General features: G+C 52.0%; 1 protein-coding gene across 1 annotated transcript in view; it reads left to right on the top strand.

Moving 5' to 3' along the window:
* Positions 1-18,348, top strand: part of HMCN2 (hemicentin 2) — a 139,232-nt gene that overhangs the window by 1,459 nt on the left and 119,425 nt on the right. Inside the window, exons 2-4 of the mRNA XM_069476953.1 lie at positions 12,938-13,008; positions 14,185-14,343; positions 15,127-15,249. Coding sequence (XP_069333054.1) covers positions 12,938-13,008; positions 14,185-14,343; positions 15,127-15,249 — 353 coding nt within the window. The remainder of the gene's footprint in view (positions 1-12,937; positions 13,009-14,184; positions 14,344-15,126; positions 15,250-18,348) is intronic.

Consider the following 18,348-nt stretch of genomic DNA (forward strand, 5'->3'; position numbering starts at 1 on the left):
CAGAAGCCAGGGCTCTAGAAAAAGATTTCTGGGAACATCAAATGGACAGCTGCCGCCTTGGAGTCAGGGGCAGCAAGGTTGGGGGGTTGTGAGGCGGTGGGGTGTGCAGTGTGTCCTGGGGCTTAGCTAGGACACAGGTCACCCTCTATCCCCCAACTCTCCCACCCCTTTTCTGCATTGTTCTTGGGCTTCCAAAGACATCACATTGAAGGAGCTTAGAGATCATCAAATCTTCCTTTATCTCACAGTTGGAGAAACAGACACAGGACTCCAATGAGACTTCCCCAAGGCCACCTGCCCAGATGACATAATTCCTGATTCATAACCCACATTCGTCTTGGAAATGCTTGACGGCAATTGCAGGGCAGGATAGCAGCCTTTTGGAGCCAGACATTGTGTTCCGGGGCCCAGACTGGGGCTCCTGAGGGCTGTCCTTGCCGCGCCCTCTCTGGCCACCGGCTTCAGAAGCCCTCCCTTCCCCCACCCCTCCCCGCTGGGTGCTGAGCAGACATGCAACTCTCCAGCCTTCGCCAGCTCAGCCCACCATGCCATCCTGTATGAAACAAAAGCCCAGTCCTCCCGCCTGGTTCCCCAAATCATCGTCTCTGGAGACACCGCAGGTGCAGGCGTGGGGAGGACTCAGCATGCATTGAGGCCCTGATGCGTGTGGAGCCACAGTGTGAAGGGGGCAGGGTTCCTACCGATGAGCTGGACAGGCCAGGCGGGGAGTACAAAGTGACACGTGATGGCTCAGGTACCAGCTTCTGGCCATTAGTTGGTCAGCAGGGGAGGGGACTGAGCAAAGTCTCCCTGAGCAGGCAGCATCAGAGCAGGGCTTGAAGAACATTGGTTGAGTGGATGTTTACTGGGTTTTGACCATTTGCCTGGTGGATGCCAGGTGCTGGGATACAGCAGGGATGGGGCACTTCCTGGGGTGCACGGAGCTCCCTGGGTGAGGGCCGGAGGATGGCCAGGGTGGCTGACGTGTAGGGATAGGTGTGTGGGGGAGCTGGCTGTGTGTAGGAGTAGAGCAGGGAAGTGGGGAGGGGTGAAGTTGGCCGCAGGCAAGACTGCAGGGCTGAGGATTCGGAGGACTTGGATTTCCTTCTATGGGCTGTGAGCAGCCACTGAAGGTTTCCGAGCAGTGACTGGAGCTGTGGTTTAGGTTTGGCTGTGTCTTTCGACTCACCAAATGGAATCCCCCTTGATGGAAGAGGAGCTTGAAAAATGGGGGTTCCAGCTGACTTTCCCAGTCCCCAAGGCTGCATGCTGGGAGGGTTTTTTTTTTTTTTAAAGGAAGCCTCTATCCTAAACCCCAAGAGGGGGTGCAGAGCAAATAGCGGTGGTTCTGGGCTGTCCATGGTTGGAGACAAACCAGGACCTGTGCTTCCAAAACATTTTTTAAAGTTTCTAAATGAAAAAAGTGGTATGTTCCCAGAGTAGAAAAGTTGGAAATTTGCTGATTGGTTCACTTGGCTGAAAATTTAGGTTGTTTTCAGTTTTTCTTTATTAAAATGTTGCAAAAAACACTCTTGTGTAAATTTTTGTCTGCTTCTTTGATTGGTTTTTCTGTAGGATTCAGTTCCTCGAAGTGGAATTCCAGGGCCATTTTTAACCCCCTGAGTGGGTGGGCGACTCTTTGTGTTGTTTTTCAGAATGTTTTGGGAGTTTAAACTTCCACCAGAAGCACTTGAGGGGCCCATTTCAGTGCAGTTGCCCCCAACACTGGGAATTAGGATCAAAACATTTTTTTCCTTTATTTAAAAGATGGAAAGTGATATCTTCTTGTTTTAATTGCTAGTGAGCTTCAATGTTTTTCAAGCGTTCAGTAGATTTTTTGTGTGAATTTCTTCTTTTGTCAGTTGTCAGTTTCTTTGCCGATTTTTCCTCTGGAGGTTTCAGTGGTTTCCTTCTCAGTTGGAACGAGGGCTTTATGTTGATGATATTAATGGTTTTTTAATGTGATTTGTATTTTTCCTGGTTGTTTGCCTTGTAATATTATTTGTGGTTCTTGATGTTCTGAAGTTTTAAACATTTATGTAGAGAAATCCATTGATTTTTTCCCCCTCTGTGATTTCATCACTTACACGCTTATAAAGGTTTTTCTCCCTGTTGTAAAATCAGTTTGACATATTTTCTAGATTTTTGTTTCCTTTTGTTTTGTCTTTCTCTCTTCACATTTAATTCTTTAACTTGAAATTTAAAAAATTGGAGCATAGTCTAAAAAAGAGTCTAGTTCTTCTGGAATGGAACACTTAACTGGAATGGAACTTAACTGTTCAGGTGCAATTTACCAAATAACCTTTTCTTCTTCATTCATTTGGGCCCTGCCTTTATCTGGAATTACTTTATCTGGACTTTCCATTCTGGTCCATTGTGTGACCACTCTTGTGCCAGGAACAAATTATATTAGTTACAATGGCTTTATAATATGTACTAACAGGGCAAATCCTTCCCCATATTCTTTTTCTTTAAAAAAAATTTAATAAACTTTTTATTTTAGAACAGGTTTAGCGTTACAAAATTATTGTGAAGATGGTACAGAAAGTGCAGTATGTAGGCTTTTTTGTTTTTGTTTTTTTTCAAGTAATTTCTTACTCTCTGGTGCTACTGGATGCTCCGGGCTCATCTTATATATTTCCCGCCCCAGTCCTTGAATTAGCCATTTCCCCAAGCAGCCCTGGTTCCTTTGATTGGAAAATGGTGTTAGAAACCAGGATCTGGTGCTAAGTGTGCTTGTTGCTACTGGGGTGTCGTTGCTTCTAGACCCTCCCTTAGCTGACAGGGCAAGGAGATATATGCTGTAAACATAACCTGTGTGTGTACGTGTATCTATAACTGTTTCCATAGGTAACCATCTATAGCTATATTAAGCTAAACATGAGTTTATGCTGATGTTTCAACTCTAATTTATTGCCTCATGGATCATTCTAACTTCTCCCCTTGCTTATCTGTAACCTCCCAGTCTAGCAGTGACAACCCCGGCTCTCACTCTCCCCTGTCCATTTCCTCAAGTGTTCAGTCCCAGCGTGTGCACACGCAGTGGCTTCAGACTGGGGCGGCTGCAGCCCTGCGGCACACAGCTTTAGTCACCAGGGCTCAGTTCCGGTGCCGTGAGCCTTGCAGACTCCACTCATTTCCGAAGTCACTTAGGCCAGCACCGTATTGAGCTTCTTCTTTTTATTCTTATTCATCATTTGCAAAATATTCTTGAGCATTTAGTTTTTCAGATGAAATACAGAAAAATTAGTCAACTTCCAAAAAAGAATTTCTACTGTGATTTTTGCTTGGAATTGTGATGAATCTTGATTTTGGGGAAGAGTTATCATTTTCAAAACATTCAATTGTTCCCATCCAGCAGGCATGCTTCTTCCTCTGTTCACATATTTATTTCCTTTAGTCAAGATTTATTTTTTTTTCTTATAGGTTCCACCCATTTCTTTTAAAGATTATTTCTAAATATTTTGGTTTTTGTTACTATTTGCCTAGGATATTTTTTTCATTACATTTTTTGCAAATGAGTATTGCTAGTATGTTGGAAAGCGATTCATTTTCATGTATTTATTTTCTTTCCAACTTCTTTACTGGTTTTTATTTTAACTAGTTTTAATTTTTTTGGTAATGTCTTGAGTTTTCTAGGTTGACAGACACATCCTGTCCAAATTATAATACTGTTGCTTCTTTTCCAACCAAATATTTCATGTATTTTAGATGTTTTATTTGCTGGCTCGAACTTGCAGAACAGTGCTAGGCAATGGTGGTGGCTGCGGTCATCCTTGTCTTGCTTCAGATGTGACACCGTTCGTTGTGTGGTATTGGTTCTTGGTTTGAGGTTTTCATCGTCAAGTGAAGGAAGATGCTTTCATTCCTAATTTACTAAGGGAACCCCCCCCCAAAACAAAAAAAGCAAAAACAAAATAAAGAATTCCAACAGAGACGAGTGCTGAATTTTAGCAAGTGACTTTCTGGCGTTTGTTGAGATGTTTATACGATCTTTCTCCTGTTGACCTATTAATGTTATTCCTTAATTTTAAACTATTTTTTGCATTCTTTGCATAAGGCTTGCCTGGTCATGATGGATTATTCTTTAATATACTACTGGATTCTAGTTGCCAGTACTTTGTTTAGGAGTTTTGCATTTCATTTCATATGTATGATCAGTAAGTGGCGTTTTTTCTTCGTACTCTGTCAAGTTTTGGCATCAGGGCTTAGCTCTTTTGGTTAATAATTTGTTTTGTTAAAAAATTGCAAAATTAATACATGCTTGTAAAATATTCTAATACTACTTTTTTTTTTTTTTTTTTTTTTTTTTTTTGAGACAGCGTCTCACTCTGTTGCCCAGACTAGAGTGCCGTGGCATCAGCCTAGCTCACAGAAACCTCAAACTCCTGGGCTTAAGCGATTCTCCTGCCCCAGCCTCCTGAGTAGCTTGGACTACAAGCATGCGCCACCATGCCCGGCTAATTTTTTGCTGTATATATTTTTAGTTGTCCAGCTAATTTCTTTCTATTTTTAGTAGAGACGGGGGTCTCGCTCTTGCTCAGGCTGGTCTTGCTCTCCGGGCCTCTAGTGATCCTCCTGCCTCGGCCTCCCAGAGTACTAGGATTACAGGCGTGAGCCACCGTGCCCGGCCATAATACTACTCTTAAACATGCAAACACTTTTAGTATTTTACTGTCCTTCCAGACCTTGTGTGTGTGTGTGTTTGTGTGTGTGCATACATTCACTTGTATACATATACATATCTACTTTCAAAAATTATATAGTGTTTTGTAACTTGTTTTTTCCCCTACATAATGTCATAGATGTCTTTCCATGTCAGCAAATAGAGATTCTCCCATTGTTTTTAATGACTACAGGAGATGCCATTGGAGGAATTGCCTTAATTTATCCGACCATCCCCCTGCTATGGACAATAGTTTGCTTTCAGTCTATTTACAATAAGCACACACATACGTGCAAATATATCTGTAGGATAGGTTCTGGAAATAAAATTGCTTTGTTAAAGTGTATGAGCCTTTCTGATTTTGATAGATAACCATCAAACTGTCCTCTAAAAATGCTATACCATTTCACCCCTGTGCCAACAGAGTATGAGATGGTTTTCCCCACACCTTTGCTAACATCGGGGACATGAGTGTGTCCTTTTTTGCTGATTTGATAGGTGAGAAATGGTGGCCCATTTTAATTGGCATTTGTTTGGTTGTTGGTGACTTTACAGTCTTCTGGAGTTTCTGTCCTGTGTGCCCTGGGGCTCCAGGTGTCTGCCGTCTTTCTGAAGGGAAGAGGCGGTCGGTGAGGGGTAAGTGTGTAGACAAATAGAGCAAATGCATTCAGGATGGCTTGGACTCGGACTGCAGGGTCTGGGGGGTGTGTGTGTGTGTGTGTGTGTGTGTTTGTGTGTGTTTTACTGTCACCCTGAGTGACACTGCTATTAACCAGCCTCTCATAGTGAAACAGAAATGATGAGTCCTCTCTCTCAGGGGAAAATCTACCCCCTTAGCGTGGCCCTGGGCACCTCTCTCCTTGGAGGCTGGGAGGTCTGAGCGGCCTGTGAGGTGTGAGCTGGATTAGGCACGTCCCTGTCATTCTTGGGGTGCTGATGGCTGGCCAGGAGCATCTCGTTGAAGGGCTTTCCAGGCATGGATCTCTGCAAGGGAGCGGTGTTAGGAGCGAGACGGCCTGGGAGGCCTGGGGAAGGAGGACCAGAGGGTAAGGACGCAATGGGTCTGAAGGTGAGAGGTCCCCCAAAGGGGCTGGGGGGCTGGCGTGCTAGGTCAGCTTTCACAGCATGAGCTGGTCTCATCCCCAGGGGTCCCAATGCACCTATTACCCACTTACTCCGTGTGTGATCCTTGAGGGATCTCCATGTGCCAGGCAGAGTGCCAGCTTGCCCTGGCACCCTCAGCCCAGCCAGATGGTTTCTGTCCTGTCGTGTCTGTCCTTTCAGGGTGTCTTCAAGGGAATCAAGTTCGCCCAGACTTGGGCTCAGGAACTGTCAAAATTCTAGCAGACTAGATGTCACTTTCTCCAACCTCTGCCTTTTAGAGACAGCACAACTGGGCCCCAGAAAGGGGAGGCAGTTTGACTACAGTGGTGGCAGGGTGTGGGACCTTGCCTAGGGTCCCTGCAGCTAAGGGGGTATTGAGTGTCCAGAGTTGGCTCCAGGATTTGAGCCCCACTTCGAGAGAGGAGCAAGGGGCATGCAGGCCCCGGGCAGAGTCCTCAACCTTGACGTGAGATCTTCCTGAGACTGGACTCCGGGCCTGGCTGCAGCCTTGGCCATCTCCACTGGAACACTCGGGGCTGGGCGAGGGGCTGGGCCATTCCACTCCTCACATGTCCGGGAGAGTCCTGGGCCTGGCCCCACACCCTCCTATTCTGTTGCCAAATGGAAAAAACTCGCCTATGGAGAGATGGTTCCAGGCCAGGCTTCTGGGGCTCATATGCTGGAGGGCGGCCTGAGTGGAGCCCAGGTCATGGGTTTAATCGTCCCTGCGGCTGGCAGGCCCTGCATGGAGGGACTGCACGCCACATCTGCCCAGCTGTTCAGCGAGTGCCCACCCCCAGTCACGAACCTCCCTCCCCGTCTAGGAGCAGGACATGGGACTGGGGAAAGAGCTGAGTATCTGCAGCCTCACGGCTGGTTGACAGCTTGCGTCTGGGGTCAGCCCGACCCAGGCTGGAGTCCCGTTTCTACTGCTTCCTAATTACAGTTCCTTGGGCAGCTCATTTACCTCCCTGGGCCTCAATTTTCTCATCTATAAAATGAGAATAAAAGCTAGTAGATTTCATAGGTTGTTGTAAGGCTTTTATGAGCAAATGTATGTCAAACGTTTGGAACAAAATTGTGCTTAGTAAACGTTAAAACAATGGTAGCCACCATCATCATTGTCATCATCATCATCATTGTCATCATTTTCATCACCATCACCACTGTCACCATCATTGTTCTGGGATGCAGTATGGCCAGTGGCAAAGGGCATAAGCATTGGAGCCAAACATGGATTTTGGCCATTGTACTAAACTGAAGAGCATCCCTCCAAAATTCATGTCCTTATAAGGGCCTCAGAATAAGACCTTATTTGGAAATAGGGCCATCTTAGACAGAATTAGCTAAGACAAGATGAGGTCATACCAGAGCAGGGTGGGCCCTTAATTCAATATGACTGGTGTCCTTATAAGAAGAAGAGCAGAGACACAGACACATGGGAAGAAGGCCGTGCTATGGAGGCAGAGATTACAGCGATGTGTCTATAAGCCAAGGAGCACCAAGCATTGCTGGCATCACCAGAAGCAAATTCTCCCTTAGAGCTTTCAGAGAGGGCATGCTGACACCTTGATTTTGAACTTCTAGCCCCTTGACCTGTGACAGAATACATTTCTGTTGTTAAAGCCACCCACCTAGTTTGTGGTGCTTTGTTATGGCAGCCCCAGATCACTAGTGTAGACATTAACTACCACTTACTCATTGTGTGACCTTCACCAAGGGCATTAGCTTCTCTAAGTCTCAGCATCTTCAGCTGTAACAGGGAGACATTAATAGAGGCGAGCTAAAGTCTGTGAAATAATAAGTGCTCATTGCTAGCAGCAGTTGTTAGCATCACCACCACCACCGCCATCCTTATCAACACATTGTCATTGTCACCATCACCAACGCCAACAGCAGTGGCATCACCTCCGTGCTTGGAAGGGCAGCATGTTAGGACGTGAGATGGTTGGGGCTTTTGTCCAGGGCCAGCTCTGCCTGCACAGGGTGAAAGGGAGACTGAAAGGGGATCAAGTGACCCCTTTCATAGGTAAACTCCCATGAGGAGAAGCCAAATGTCCTGTCCTGTCCTGTCCGACCCTGTCTGGTCCTGGCACTTCACTCTCCATCGTGTTGGAAGATGGGTCTTGAAATGCCCACCCTGCTGAGAGCTCCCTGTCCCTGAGGGGCCTTCGGGCTGGTGAGCCATGATGGTGTAGCAGGTCCCAGAATGACAAATGGAGCCGTGGACCAGCTTTAATTAACCACAAGAAGGCATCCATCTCCATCTCTGTGCCTGGAGAGGCTGGTGGGTGAGCGGCAGGTGGGCAGCAAGGAAGACGGGTAGGGAGGAAACCTCTGTGTCCCCAGCCCCTTCTTGGCATCTTGGAGGCTGGCCCTGCCCTGGGGATGATGGGACAGGCCGGCAGCAGCTCCCAGGGCAGGTTTGGGAATCATCTGTTCAGAGAAAGCAAAGAAATTAATAGACTTTGTGTGCATGGGTACAGGTGTGTGAGAACGTGCACTCTCCTGAGAGCCTTCTTTGTTCAGAACCTGGGCAGACATTTAAAAAGCTCTTGTCTTCAGTCTCAGCTGGGCCCTGCCCTCTCTCTCCAGAGGAATCACGGACACCTTTGTGCATCTGGCCAGGCCTCCTGGGCATGGCCAACGTCTCCACGTGCCCCAGATAATCACGTGTGGTTCCCTGCCTTGTTTTGAATCTGTTTCTCTGGGCAGGGGCAGCAGCCTGCCGTGGTGAGGGCCCCTTGATCAGCGGCACTTGTTGAATGTTAACTGTGTGCCTGGCATTGGGTGGGCGCAGGATACAAAGATAAATGGACTTTGGGTCCTGGCCTGGAGCTGCTCTAACAGAATGGAATTCACTGGGACATTCGTTCACTCACTCATTCGAACGATATTTAGCCAACAGTTCTTTAAGCACTTCCTCTGTGCCACGCACTGGGCTTGGAGTGAGGCCTGGTGGACGACAGACGGGGTCACTGCCTGCATGAGGCATGTGATCAGCCCTGCACCACACCTTCCCGGCGGGCCTGCGGGGGGGCTGTCTTCTCTTTGGGCCTCAATTTCCCCATCTTCAACAAGATCTCTTCTTCCTCGCATTGTTATGTTTGGCACCTAAGTTTGTAGTCCAGTTGATTTTTCCCAAGTCAGTTCTTGCGGGAGACAGGCTGGGGGAGGCTGTGGGAGGCGGAATAATGGCTTCCAAACACATCCATGTCCCAATACGCACAGCCTGCAAATGTTACCTGACAAGCAAAAGGGACTTTGCCGATGGGGAGAGTAGCTGGGATTACCCAGGTGGGCCCAATGTAATCACAGCGGGCCTTAAAAGAGGGAGGCAGGAAGGTCAGAGTCCGAGGAGGAGATTCGATGATGGAAGCAGAGAGGGACTGATTTAAAGACGCTCCGCCGCTGGCCTTGCCGTGGTCCGAGGGCTGGAATGGAAAGGTGAGGCAGGGGAGTCTCCCCTGGAACCTAGAAGGAACACAGCCTGGCTGACACCTTGATTTTAGGACTTCTGACCTCCATAAACACAGGTGTGTTGTTTTAAGGCCCTCAATTTGTCGTCATTTGTTACAGCGGCAATAGGCACGGATACAGAGGCCAACCGCAAAGTCAGGGGCTCCCTAGCCCGGGGGTCCTTGCTGGCTCCTGGAATTTCCCGGGACTTGCACGAGCCACACAGTCCCTGGCACTCGGCATGCACTGGCTGAGTCCCTGGGGCGTGGGGAGGCCGCTGTCTGGGGAGGCCCGGCCTTGCTGAGGGATGTGGTCTCCCCACACCCTCCTCTCCCAGAGCGCCGGGTCCCCAGAACGCCCCGGGTGACGGATGCCAGGCCTTACGCAGTGGGTCTGGCAACCTCCCCAGCCTCAGCCCCGGGGCCGCCCAGACTGTGGGTTTCTCCATCCAGAAAAATTATTAAATAAAAGAAAAGAAAACATCAACAAAACAGAGGTGGCCAACATGTGACCTTGCCAAGTAGAACTGTGAAAAAAGTCAACTCTCTTCTATTATTATTATCCTTCCATGAAAAAAAAGCAACCTTCAGCCCTGCTAGGAGGAAGCACACAGACCACTTTACTGCGTTTTACTTACGACGACTCTGCGCCAGCTTTTCCTCGTGTTGCAGCGAGCAGGGGAGGCTGTGGTCACCCCGGCACTGGCCCAGCAACGAGGGGTCATGACAGGGGAGGCCTGAGCTGGCCAGACTCAGACCTGGGCACCGGGGGGCCTTCGTTGGGTTTGCAGGTGGTGGGTGGTGGCTGTGGGTTCTTGAGCGGGGCGCTGTGTGCCAAACCCAGCTGGAGGCAGCAAAGTCTGGAGATGGGAGGACAGTTACAAGGTTACTGGATTTGCGCCCAAAGCCTACACCGTCGCCTTTGCCTTTGACTCGGGGAACGTCTCCTTTGGAAACAACTGAACTAGTGCCTAAAGCTACGGGGACAAAGATGCTCTAATAACATTGTTCATTATAAATAATGGAAACAAAATATGGGATTGGGTAAGGCCATTATTAGACATCTGTACAAAGGAAATACTTTGTAGCTATTAAAAGTGATGTTGGGTGGCTGAGTATTTCACCTTCTGGAAAGTTACTCACACTATGCTGTTCAGTGAAAAGATTCAGGTTAGAAAGAGTATGTTATTTATAATTTGATAAAAATTCTGCTTAAAACATTTTGTAAGGTATATTTATACATTTACATATATGAATGCAAATTTTGAAGGTTATATACAAAAATGAAAATGATTGTCTTTGTTTGGTAGAAATACAGGTAATTCTGCCCCTCCCTCCTGTTTTCTGCATGTCAGGAATTTCTGTGTAAAATTCCCAGGGAGCAGGAGTCAGGAAGAGCTCAGGTTCTGAAGTTGTCCAGACCTGGACTCATGTCCCAGCCTTGCCACTTACTGGCTGTGTCATTAAGCAAGTTACTTACCCTCTCTGGGCTTTTGTTTTGTCCTCTAAAATGTGGATAAGACTTAAACCTACCAGGTGCCAGGGAGAATGCAGTGAGCTAACACACAGGAAGCATCTCAGCACGTGGCCTTGTGCTTGCTTAGTGAGTGCTTAGTATTAATAAATGTCAGTATCATTAATGTTGATGTGTGATTACCTAACAAAGAAATAACCAACAGTGAGTAAAATTATTGCTCTTCTTAGACAAACTAGAATTTGAGGACCTCGTATTGAAGCGCAGTTCTCTTTGTACCACCCGAGACCCCCTGCTGGTCTTGGCCGATTGCTCGTCCACCTCAGCGCAGCCCCCCTGTGCGGGGCCTGTGCTCTGGCCAAGCTGCGAGGGAGCTAAGCTGGGTGTTCACCTGCCAGGCCTCACGGAATTCTCGCAGCAACAGTTCTTGGTCAGGAGAGATGGTGCTGTTTTATGCCTCGTTTAACAGACGGGGAAATTGAGGTTTGAGGCAGTGCAGAGAGCTCTGAGAGGCCCCAGAGCTGGGAAGGACGAAGCCAGGATTCCGATCAGATCTGGCTGAGGTCCAGCCGAGGGCTTAGCTGCTGCAGTCGGGCTGAGCCAGTTACTGCAGAGTTCAGAGGAACGGAGGGACCAGTGCGGACAGAGGGGCAGGGGCTCCAGGGGACGCTGGGGCCACCTCTTCCTTGATAATTGTGGGGGATGCTGGATAGTTTCACCGGCCTCCCTTTCTAAGAAGGGCTGAGGTCTGCTGACTAAAGTGTGGGAGTTTTTTAGAGTGACTGGAATTTGAATTCCTGAACTAAAAATAGTCCATTATTAGGGTTTAGCAAGGATTCAAATGAAATGTTATCCTAAGAAATCTGATGTCCACACGACCTTGCAAAATCCCCTCTGTGCACACGGCCACGTGGGCTCCTTGGAATTCTCGCCTTGCTTTCGGGCACCGGTAGTGCTGTCTTATGTTGGCCGTGGCTTTCCGTGACTGCTGTTTGAAAAAAAAAAAGACTTTTTATTAGGGAACATTTCAAATACATACAAAGTAAGTAGAAGAGTGTGATGAATCTCCATGTGTGCACCCAGCGTCCCTAAACATAAAAATCCTGTCATCCTTATTTCATCTAAACCTCCTCCCACCCTCACCCCTCAATGATGATCCTTTGTGATAGTTCTTTTTTCAAGAGGCAGATTTCCATGCGCCGACACGCACGGATCTCAGCTGTATGCTTTTGACAAACGGTACCCCGTGGAGCCCACACTCCTATCCCAACATGAAACATTTCTGTCTCCTCCCGTCCAACTCCCCCGGCAGCCTCAGTTCTGGTTTTTTTCCCTTAGATTAATTTTGACTGTTCCAGATCTTCCTATAAATGGAACCGTGTAGTATGTGCTCTTCTGTGTCTGGCTTCTTTCACGCAGCATCACATCTGTGAGCGTCTCTGTGCTGCTGCCTCTGTCGGCAGTTTGCTCTGTTTCACGGGCGAGGGGGCCTGCTCGCAGGACTATGCCGCAGTCTGTCTGTGAGCCAGAGGACGGGCGTTTGGCCTGTTCCTAGTTCAGGCCCATCATAAGCACAACTGCTGTGAATGGGTGAGTACAAGTCTCAGTGTGCACATGTGTTTTCACTTCCCCTGGGTAAATACCTAGGAGGAGAACGGCTGGATCGCATGGTAGGTGCATGTTTACCTCTTTGGAAGCTTCCGTTGTCTTCCAAAGTGGCCGAACCATTTTGTGTTCCCACCAGAGCGAGCGAAAGCTCCAGTCTCGCCACACCCTTTCCGACGTGGAGTGTCGTCAGTCTTTGTGATGTTTCTTGCTGCTCTTTCTAAGTGAGCGCATGTAGCGTGTATAGATGGGGCTTCTGGAAGGTTTTACTCTTGCCGGTCAGTGGGTGTTGGATAGTTGCTGTGTCCCCGAAATGGATTATTTGTTTGCTTTTCTATTTCTTCATCTTTCCAGAATTTCCCACCGAGAGTAGGGGTGGGGGTGGCAGAGTGGGGGGTGCTCAGGGTCTTGGTCACAAGGTCGGGAACTGCCTTGGCTCAGCTCTGTGGCCCCTGGAGCTCTGGGCCAATTGGGAACGGCTCAGGGGATCCTGCAGCCCTGGGAGTGGCTGCCCTCTCTCTCCCCCTTTTGTATGCGGCCTCAGCTCCTCTGATCACATGCTGCCATCGTCGCCAGGCTGTGCAGCTGGGGGTCCCAGCCCATCTGGGCCTCTCTCTCTCTCCTCCGCAGATATTGGCCCGGTGACCCTCACGGCAGACCCGGCGGTGTTTCAGAGGGAGCTGAGAGAACTCTACGTGCAGGTGGGCCACCCCGCCCCACCCCCCTGTGCTGTTCCTCCCAGGTCATGCCAGAGACTAAAGTCTGTGCCCTGCCAGGGGCCAAGGTGGTGGCTTCCTCTCCCCACCACGACCTGCCTGTCAGCGCTGCCTGTGGCCCGAGCCCACTTGAGGCTTGAGGGCCCTGGAGCCCTGCACGTACTGGGTTTCCTTCCCCCATTCAGCACTTGGACCTGTGCCTGGCACACAGTAGGTGCTCGTTATTTAAAGAATGAATGAAGGGGTGGAAGGAGGTGGTGCCGATGCCCAGGTGAGGGTGTGGGGGGCTGGGGGAGAATGTGAGGCAGGTCAGGCCAGACCCCCAAAACTGGGCCCAAAGCTGGGTCAGATGCCCCGTGGCCACGGGGGCTCCACTGCCACAGTGAGCACCCTGGCCCAGTACCTGCTCTTCCACCTGCCCACCGAGACCTCCAGCTTCCTAAAAGGCAGAGGACCCCACATATCAGTCTAGTTCGCTGCCAGAACCCCCAGGGCCCAGAACAGGCCCAGAACACACAGGGGGCTCAGTAAGTCCTTGTGGGGTGACTTATGGAAAAGTCACCCCCTGCCAGTCCTGCTGCTGCGGGTGGCTGTACAAGCCCAGGTGAGACGGACGTGTGCGCCCTTCCTGCAGAGAAGGTGGTGGGCAGGGAGGGTGGAGTGTCACTCCCAGGGCAGGCTAGGAGAGGACTGGGGAGGGGCTTCCAGGGCCTCCCTCATGCCCAGCCCACCTCTGCCTCCTCCTGGCTGCCTGCTCTCCTTTAAGCTGGGCTGACGGTGGTTTCTCTGTACTGTCGCTAGAGGGTCCCATGGCTCCCTCCCACCCTCCCCATTTGTAGCACTCACCACGGTGGTAATTAAATACTTGTGTTGGGCTTATTGGCCTAGCGTCTGCCTCCCATACTAGACTCTGTGGGGTGGGCCCATGTCACTCTTGCATGGGCAAATGAATGAATGATGCCACTTGTCCGAAGTTAAAGCAGGTGGGATGCTACATTGTGTCTCCAGGAAGGGAGTGGCTGGAGCCATGGCCTGCCCCTGGTGGGCAGGACAGAGGCAGTTTGAGGTGACTCCCAACTCCTGCTGGGTTTGGATGTGTCCCTGGGTGAGTCCCATCTGGAGGAGGACGGTGGCAGCCGCTGACACACCCCTGCCCTCCAGGGAGGCGGTGACTGCCCCGAGATGAGTGTGGGCGCCATCAAGGCAGCTGTGGAGGTCGCCAACCCTGGCTCCTTCATCTACGTCTTCACGGATGCCCGCGCCAAGGACTATCACAAAAAGGAGGAGGTGCTGCGGCTCCTGCAGCTTAAGCAGTCGCAGGTGAGTGAGCTGGCCTTGCGGGGCTTGAGTGGCCACAAGGGGGTCCCAAGGAAGCTGGAGTCTCCCCCTCAGCAGCCCTGAGTGCCCACCTGGAGAGAGGAGCTAGGTACCCCTCCTGCACAGCCTGGGGTCCAGCCTCGCAGCCATGCGGCCGCCCTGGGGAGTTCCAGGTGTGTTCTCGTGCTCCCGGCCCAGCCAGGTGAGGCTTGTTCCTGAGAAAGACCACAGCACCCTCCTCCTTCCACACCCCGCCACAGTCTGGGCCGTCAATCTTCCTCCTGGCATCGCTTCTGCTCCTGTTCTCTGCTGCTCGGGTCCCCTTCCTGTTGTTTCAGGGCTTGGAAGACGTGTCAGGGCTCTTGCTTCTTGCTTTTGCAGCTAGGGCTGGCGAGGAACGTGAGTGGGGAAGGAGAAAGGCCAGCTCTTCGGCATCTCGGGCAAGACCTCAGGGGCTGCGATGGCCTCTCTGCTCTTGCATCGAGAACATACTTGGGTTCTTAAAGGCTCTTCCAATTTTGCAGCCTCCGGGGGCTGCTCTGTGATGAGTTGACTTCCTTGTTCTTCTTTGTTGTTGATTATTGAGCACCTACTGTATTCCTGGCCCTGTGTCCCTGATCCCTGTGAGATGGGCACCCTTATTATTGCCACTCTATATATATGTCACCTGAGCTGAGAGAGGAAAGGACTCACCCCAGGTTGCTCCGCCTGGCTTGGCCCCTGTCACTCACACCTGAAGTAGGTGGCCAGAGAATTGGAGAGCCAGGCTTCATGTCCCTCTTCCAGGTGGTCTTCGTGCTGACGGGGGACTGTGGTGACCGCACCCATCCTGGCTACCTGGCCTATGAGGAAATTGCTGCCACCAGCTCTGGGCAGGTGTTCCACCTGGACAAACAGCAAGTGACAGAGGTGAGCCCATTTTCCAGGCACGGCGAGGGCAGTGACCACCCTGACTCTGCGGGTGGCCTTGGGGGGGGGGAGTAGCAGTCGTAGCCGAGCCGAGTGCTCACCCGTGGCAGGCGCAGGAAGTGCCGTGCCCGGGGGTTAGGACGCCATCTGCTGAACCCTCCCACCCACCTCAATGGCAGGGGCTGGGGTTTCCAGGCAACATTTTTCAGGTAAAGAGACAAGGCTTGAAGCAGCACCCTGGGGTGGTCCAGGGTGGCAGGATGGATCCGGCAAAGTTTGGCAGGAGTGTGGGTGTGGGGTTTCTTCTGAGATTCTCCCAGCGCCAGGGAACCAGGGTGGGTGGAGGGCGCAGGGCTGTGAGGGCCTGGTGTGCTGCTCAGGGCTCTGCAGGGAGCAGCCTGCTGGCTGGGGCCCGAGGTGCCTGGTCTGGGTTCGCTCAGAGCCCAGTGCTAACCAGGTGTCTGCCTCTGGTCTCGCTTCCTGCCCCGGAGCCTGCCCTCCCTCCCTCCAGGCTCCCGGGGAGGGCTCTCTTGTCTCCCCTGCCCACACGTGCCCTCGCAGCAGCAGGGCGAGGGGTAAGTGATTCTCACCAAGTCTCCCGGGAGGACGAGGACGCCCATTTCCACTCCTAGCTTGGTGGATTCCAAGCTGCCGTGGTGAAGCCACTGAGCAGAGTTGGGGAGCGATGCTGGCGGTCAACCTTGAGGCTGTGTGAGCAGGCTGTGGCTGGCCACTGCATCCTCCTGCAGTGAACCTGGCCAGCAGGTCCCTCCCTGTCTCCCCCAGAGGGTGTCCAGATCCTAATCTCACCCCCTGCCTTTGTGATCTCGCTGTTCTCCCCCTCGCCCGCCACTCACTGCCCTGCTGTCCTCTGCTGGTTCCCCGACGTCCCCACCACAGGGCCTTTGCTCGTGTGGCTCCTTCCTCCAGCCCCTCCTCCCTGGCTCCTTCCATCCTTACTGCTCACAGAGACCTTCCTTGATTCCCTGTCGGGATGTGTCTCCTTCCACACCCTCTCCCAGCTCTCTGCGCTGCTGTACGTAATTGAAATTTTGTAATCATGTGATTATTTAATGTCGCTAGGCTATGCCTTTCCCAGCATGTAGCAGGTGCTGGGTAAACAGCTGACGAGTGGATGGACACGGGGTCCCGCATGCCCAAGGCCCTGGGAAGAAGAAGGTGCAAGAGGCGGTGTCTCTGAGGCCAGCATCTCCTCTGGGAGAGGACTTCATGTGTTGCATGTTTATGGAACTGAAGAGAACTGTCCCCAGGGCCGTGTTTAGATTTGTGTGCCTTACTCCCTGTTGACAGATGGCGTTTATGGTTCTCTGCGACACATTAGGCTTCATTTTTTTGGCATGTCAGCCTACCCTGGCACTGAGCCACCCAAGCAAGGGTGGGTGGCATTTCAGGGTAGAGGGGTGGCTTGGTTCTTGCTTTGGGGAGGACTGTCTGGGCAGTCACATGGGAACTGGGTTCCTGCTGGGGCGAGTCAGGTGCAGGGCAGCTGTGCAGGTCGGTGGGGGACGCTTGCCCAGGTGCGGGGTTGGGCTTCCTGAGTCTCCCCTCAGGGCAGGAGCCTGGGCAAATCCCCTGCTCCTGGCCATTGGTGCCCGGCTTTCTGCTGTGGGGGTCTCGGCCAGGCAGTGTGTGTGTGACTTGGTGAGACCACCGATGGCCACAACTGGCACCCTCTGGGCGGGCCCCGGATCCCTCTCCTTCCTGGACGTGGAGCTCTGTCGTTCCTTAGCTTAATGCGTTGGGCCCAGCCCCTTCCCTGTGTCCCCAGACATTGGGCAGCCCTGGGAGGGTGGCTGGGGCAGCCAGGGCTGTGGTCGTCCCCCCGGGAGAGATGAACAGTGCCTTTGCCCAAGCCAGGGGGCTCCAGCTGGGGGAACTCCTCAGAAGTTGCAAAAGTCCCCAAACTGTGCATGTGTAGTTAATCCTTTTACCCTTTCAGAGTGCATCCAGTGTGGCGTGAGAGACATTCTGCACTCTCTCTTCCCATGATGTATTTAGCTCCTTCCCATGATGTATTTAGGTGCCAGGTGCAGTTTTGGGTGCTCACGTGGAGGTGACAATCAATCAAAGCTGAGGTCCCACCGCTTTGGAGCACTTACCTTTTTCCAATTGTGGTGGTGGCCTCACTGGTACCAGAGACCCCCTTGGGATTCCAGGGTAACTAAAGGAAGATGAGGATCCCCTCCACTGTAGGGGAAATTTGGAGCTTTTACCATCCTTATACCGTCAGGGGACTGTGTCAGAGGCAGGCAGCGTGGCCCCTTGAGCCTGTCTGAGAGGTGTGCATTTTTGATCAAGACTTAGATAGTTCCCAGGACCCCCTGTGCCAGCACAGTGGTGGGCTGGAGGGCAAGGGCAATGGAGCTGGGCAAACCCCCCCGTCCTGCAGGGCCCGGGAAGGCCCCTCCATCTTTTTCCCAGGAGGCGCTGGGCCTCCCGCTCTCCTCCTCTCCCCCAGCATGGCCCGTCCTGGGGGCTGGGCCCCTGCCCGTGTCCAGTGCCAGCAGGGACAAGTGGCAGGTTCTTCAGGTCCTGCGCATCAACACGTGGAAGGCGACCCGCCCCCCAGACAGTAAGGGGGAGGGGAGGTTCGGTCCAGGTGGCTCTGATTAAGGGATCAGGACGGCCCCAGAGATGACCTCATCCTGGGCCCTTCCCTGGGAGGCGGTGCCGTGGCATGGACACAGCTTGGACTCCAGGGCACAGTGCCTGGCCTTGGGCCACCGCGCAGCTCTGCCGCCTACCTGCGGTGTGACCTTGAGCGCAGTACTGAACCTCTCTGGGCCACATCGTGCCCTTGTGCAGCTGGGTTAACGAGAGCTGCGCCTTGTGAGACGGTAGCGAGGATGAAAGGGAACAGGGCACGGGAAGCCCTCGGTGGGAGTCCGCGATGGCAGAATTCCAGCCCTCCGTGCTTTGGTGGGGGGCCCAGAGCGCCCCTGTCCCGTCGAAGCCCCCTGGAGAGTAGGAGCGCTCTCTGGCAAAGGTTCTCAGAAAGGTACAGCCTGGGGCAAGTGCCAGGGGTGCCCAGCTAGCAAGGGCAGAACCCCCAGACCCGGGAGGTCATCCCTGCCGAGC

This window comes from Eulemur rufifrons, chromosome 7 (assembly GCF_041146395.1).
Source record: "Eulemur rufifrons isolate Redbay chromosome 7, OSU_ERuf_1, whole genome shotgun sequence".
Taxonomy (NCBI): Eukaryota; Metazoa; Chordata; class Mammalia; order Primates; family Lemuridae; genus Eulemur; species Eulemur rufifrons.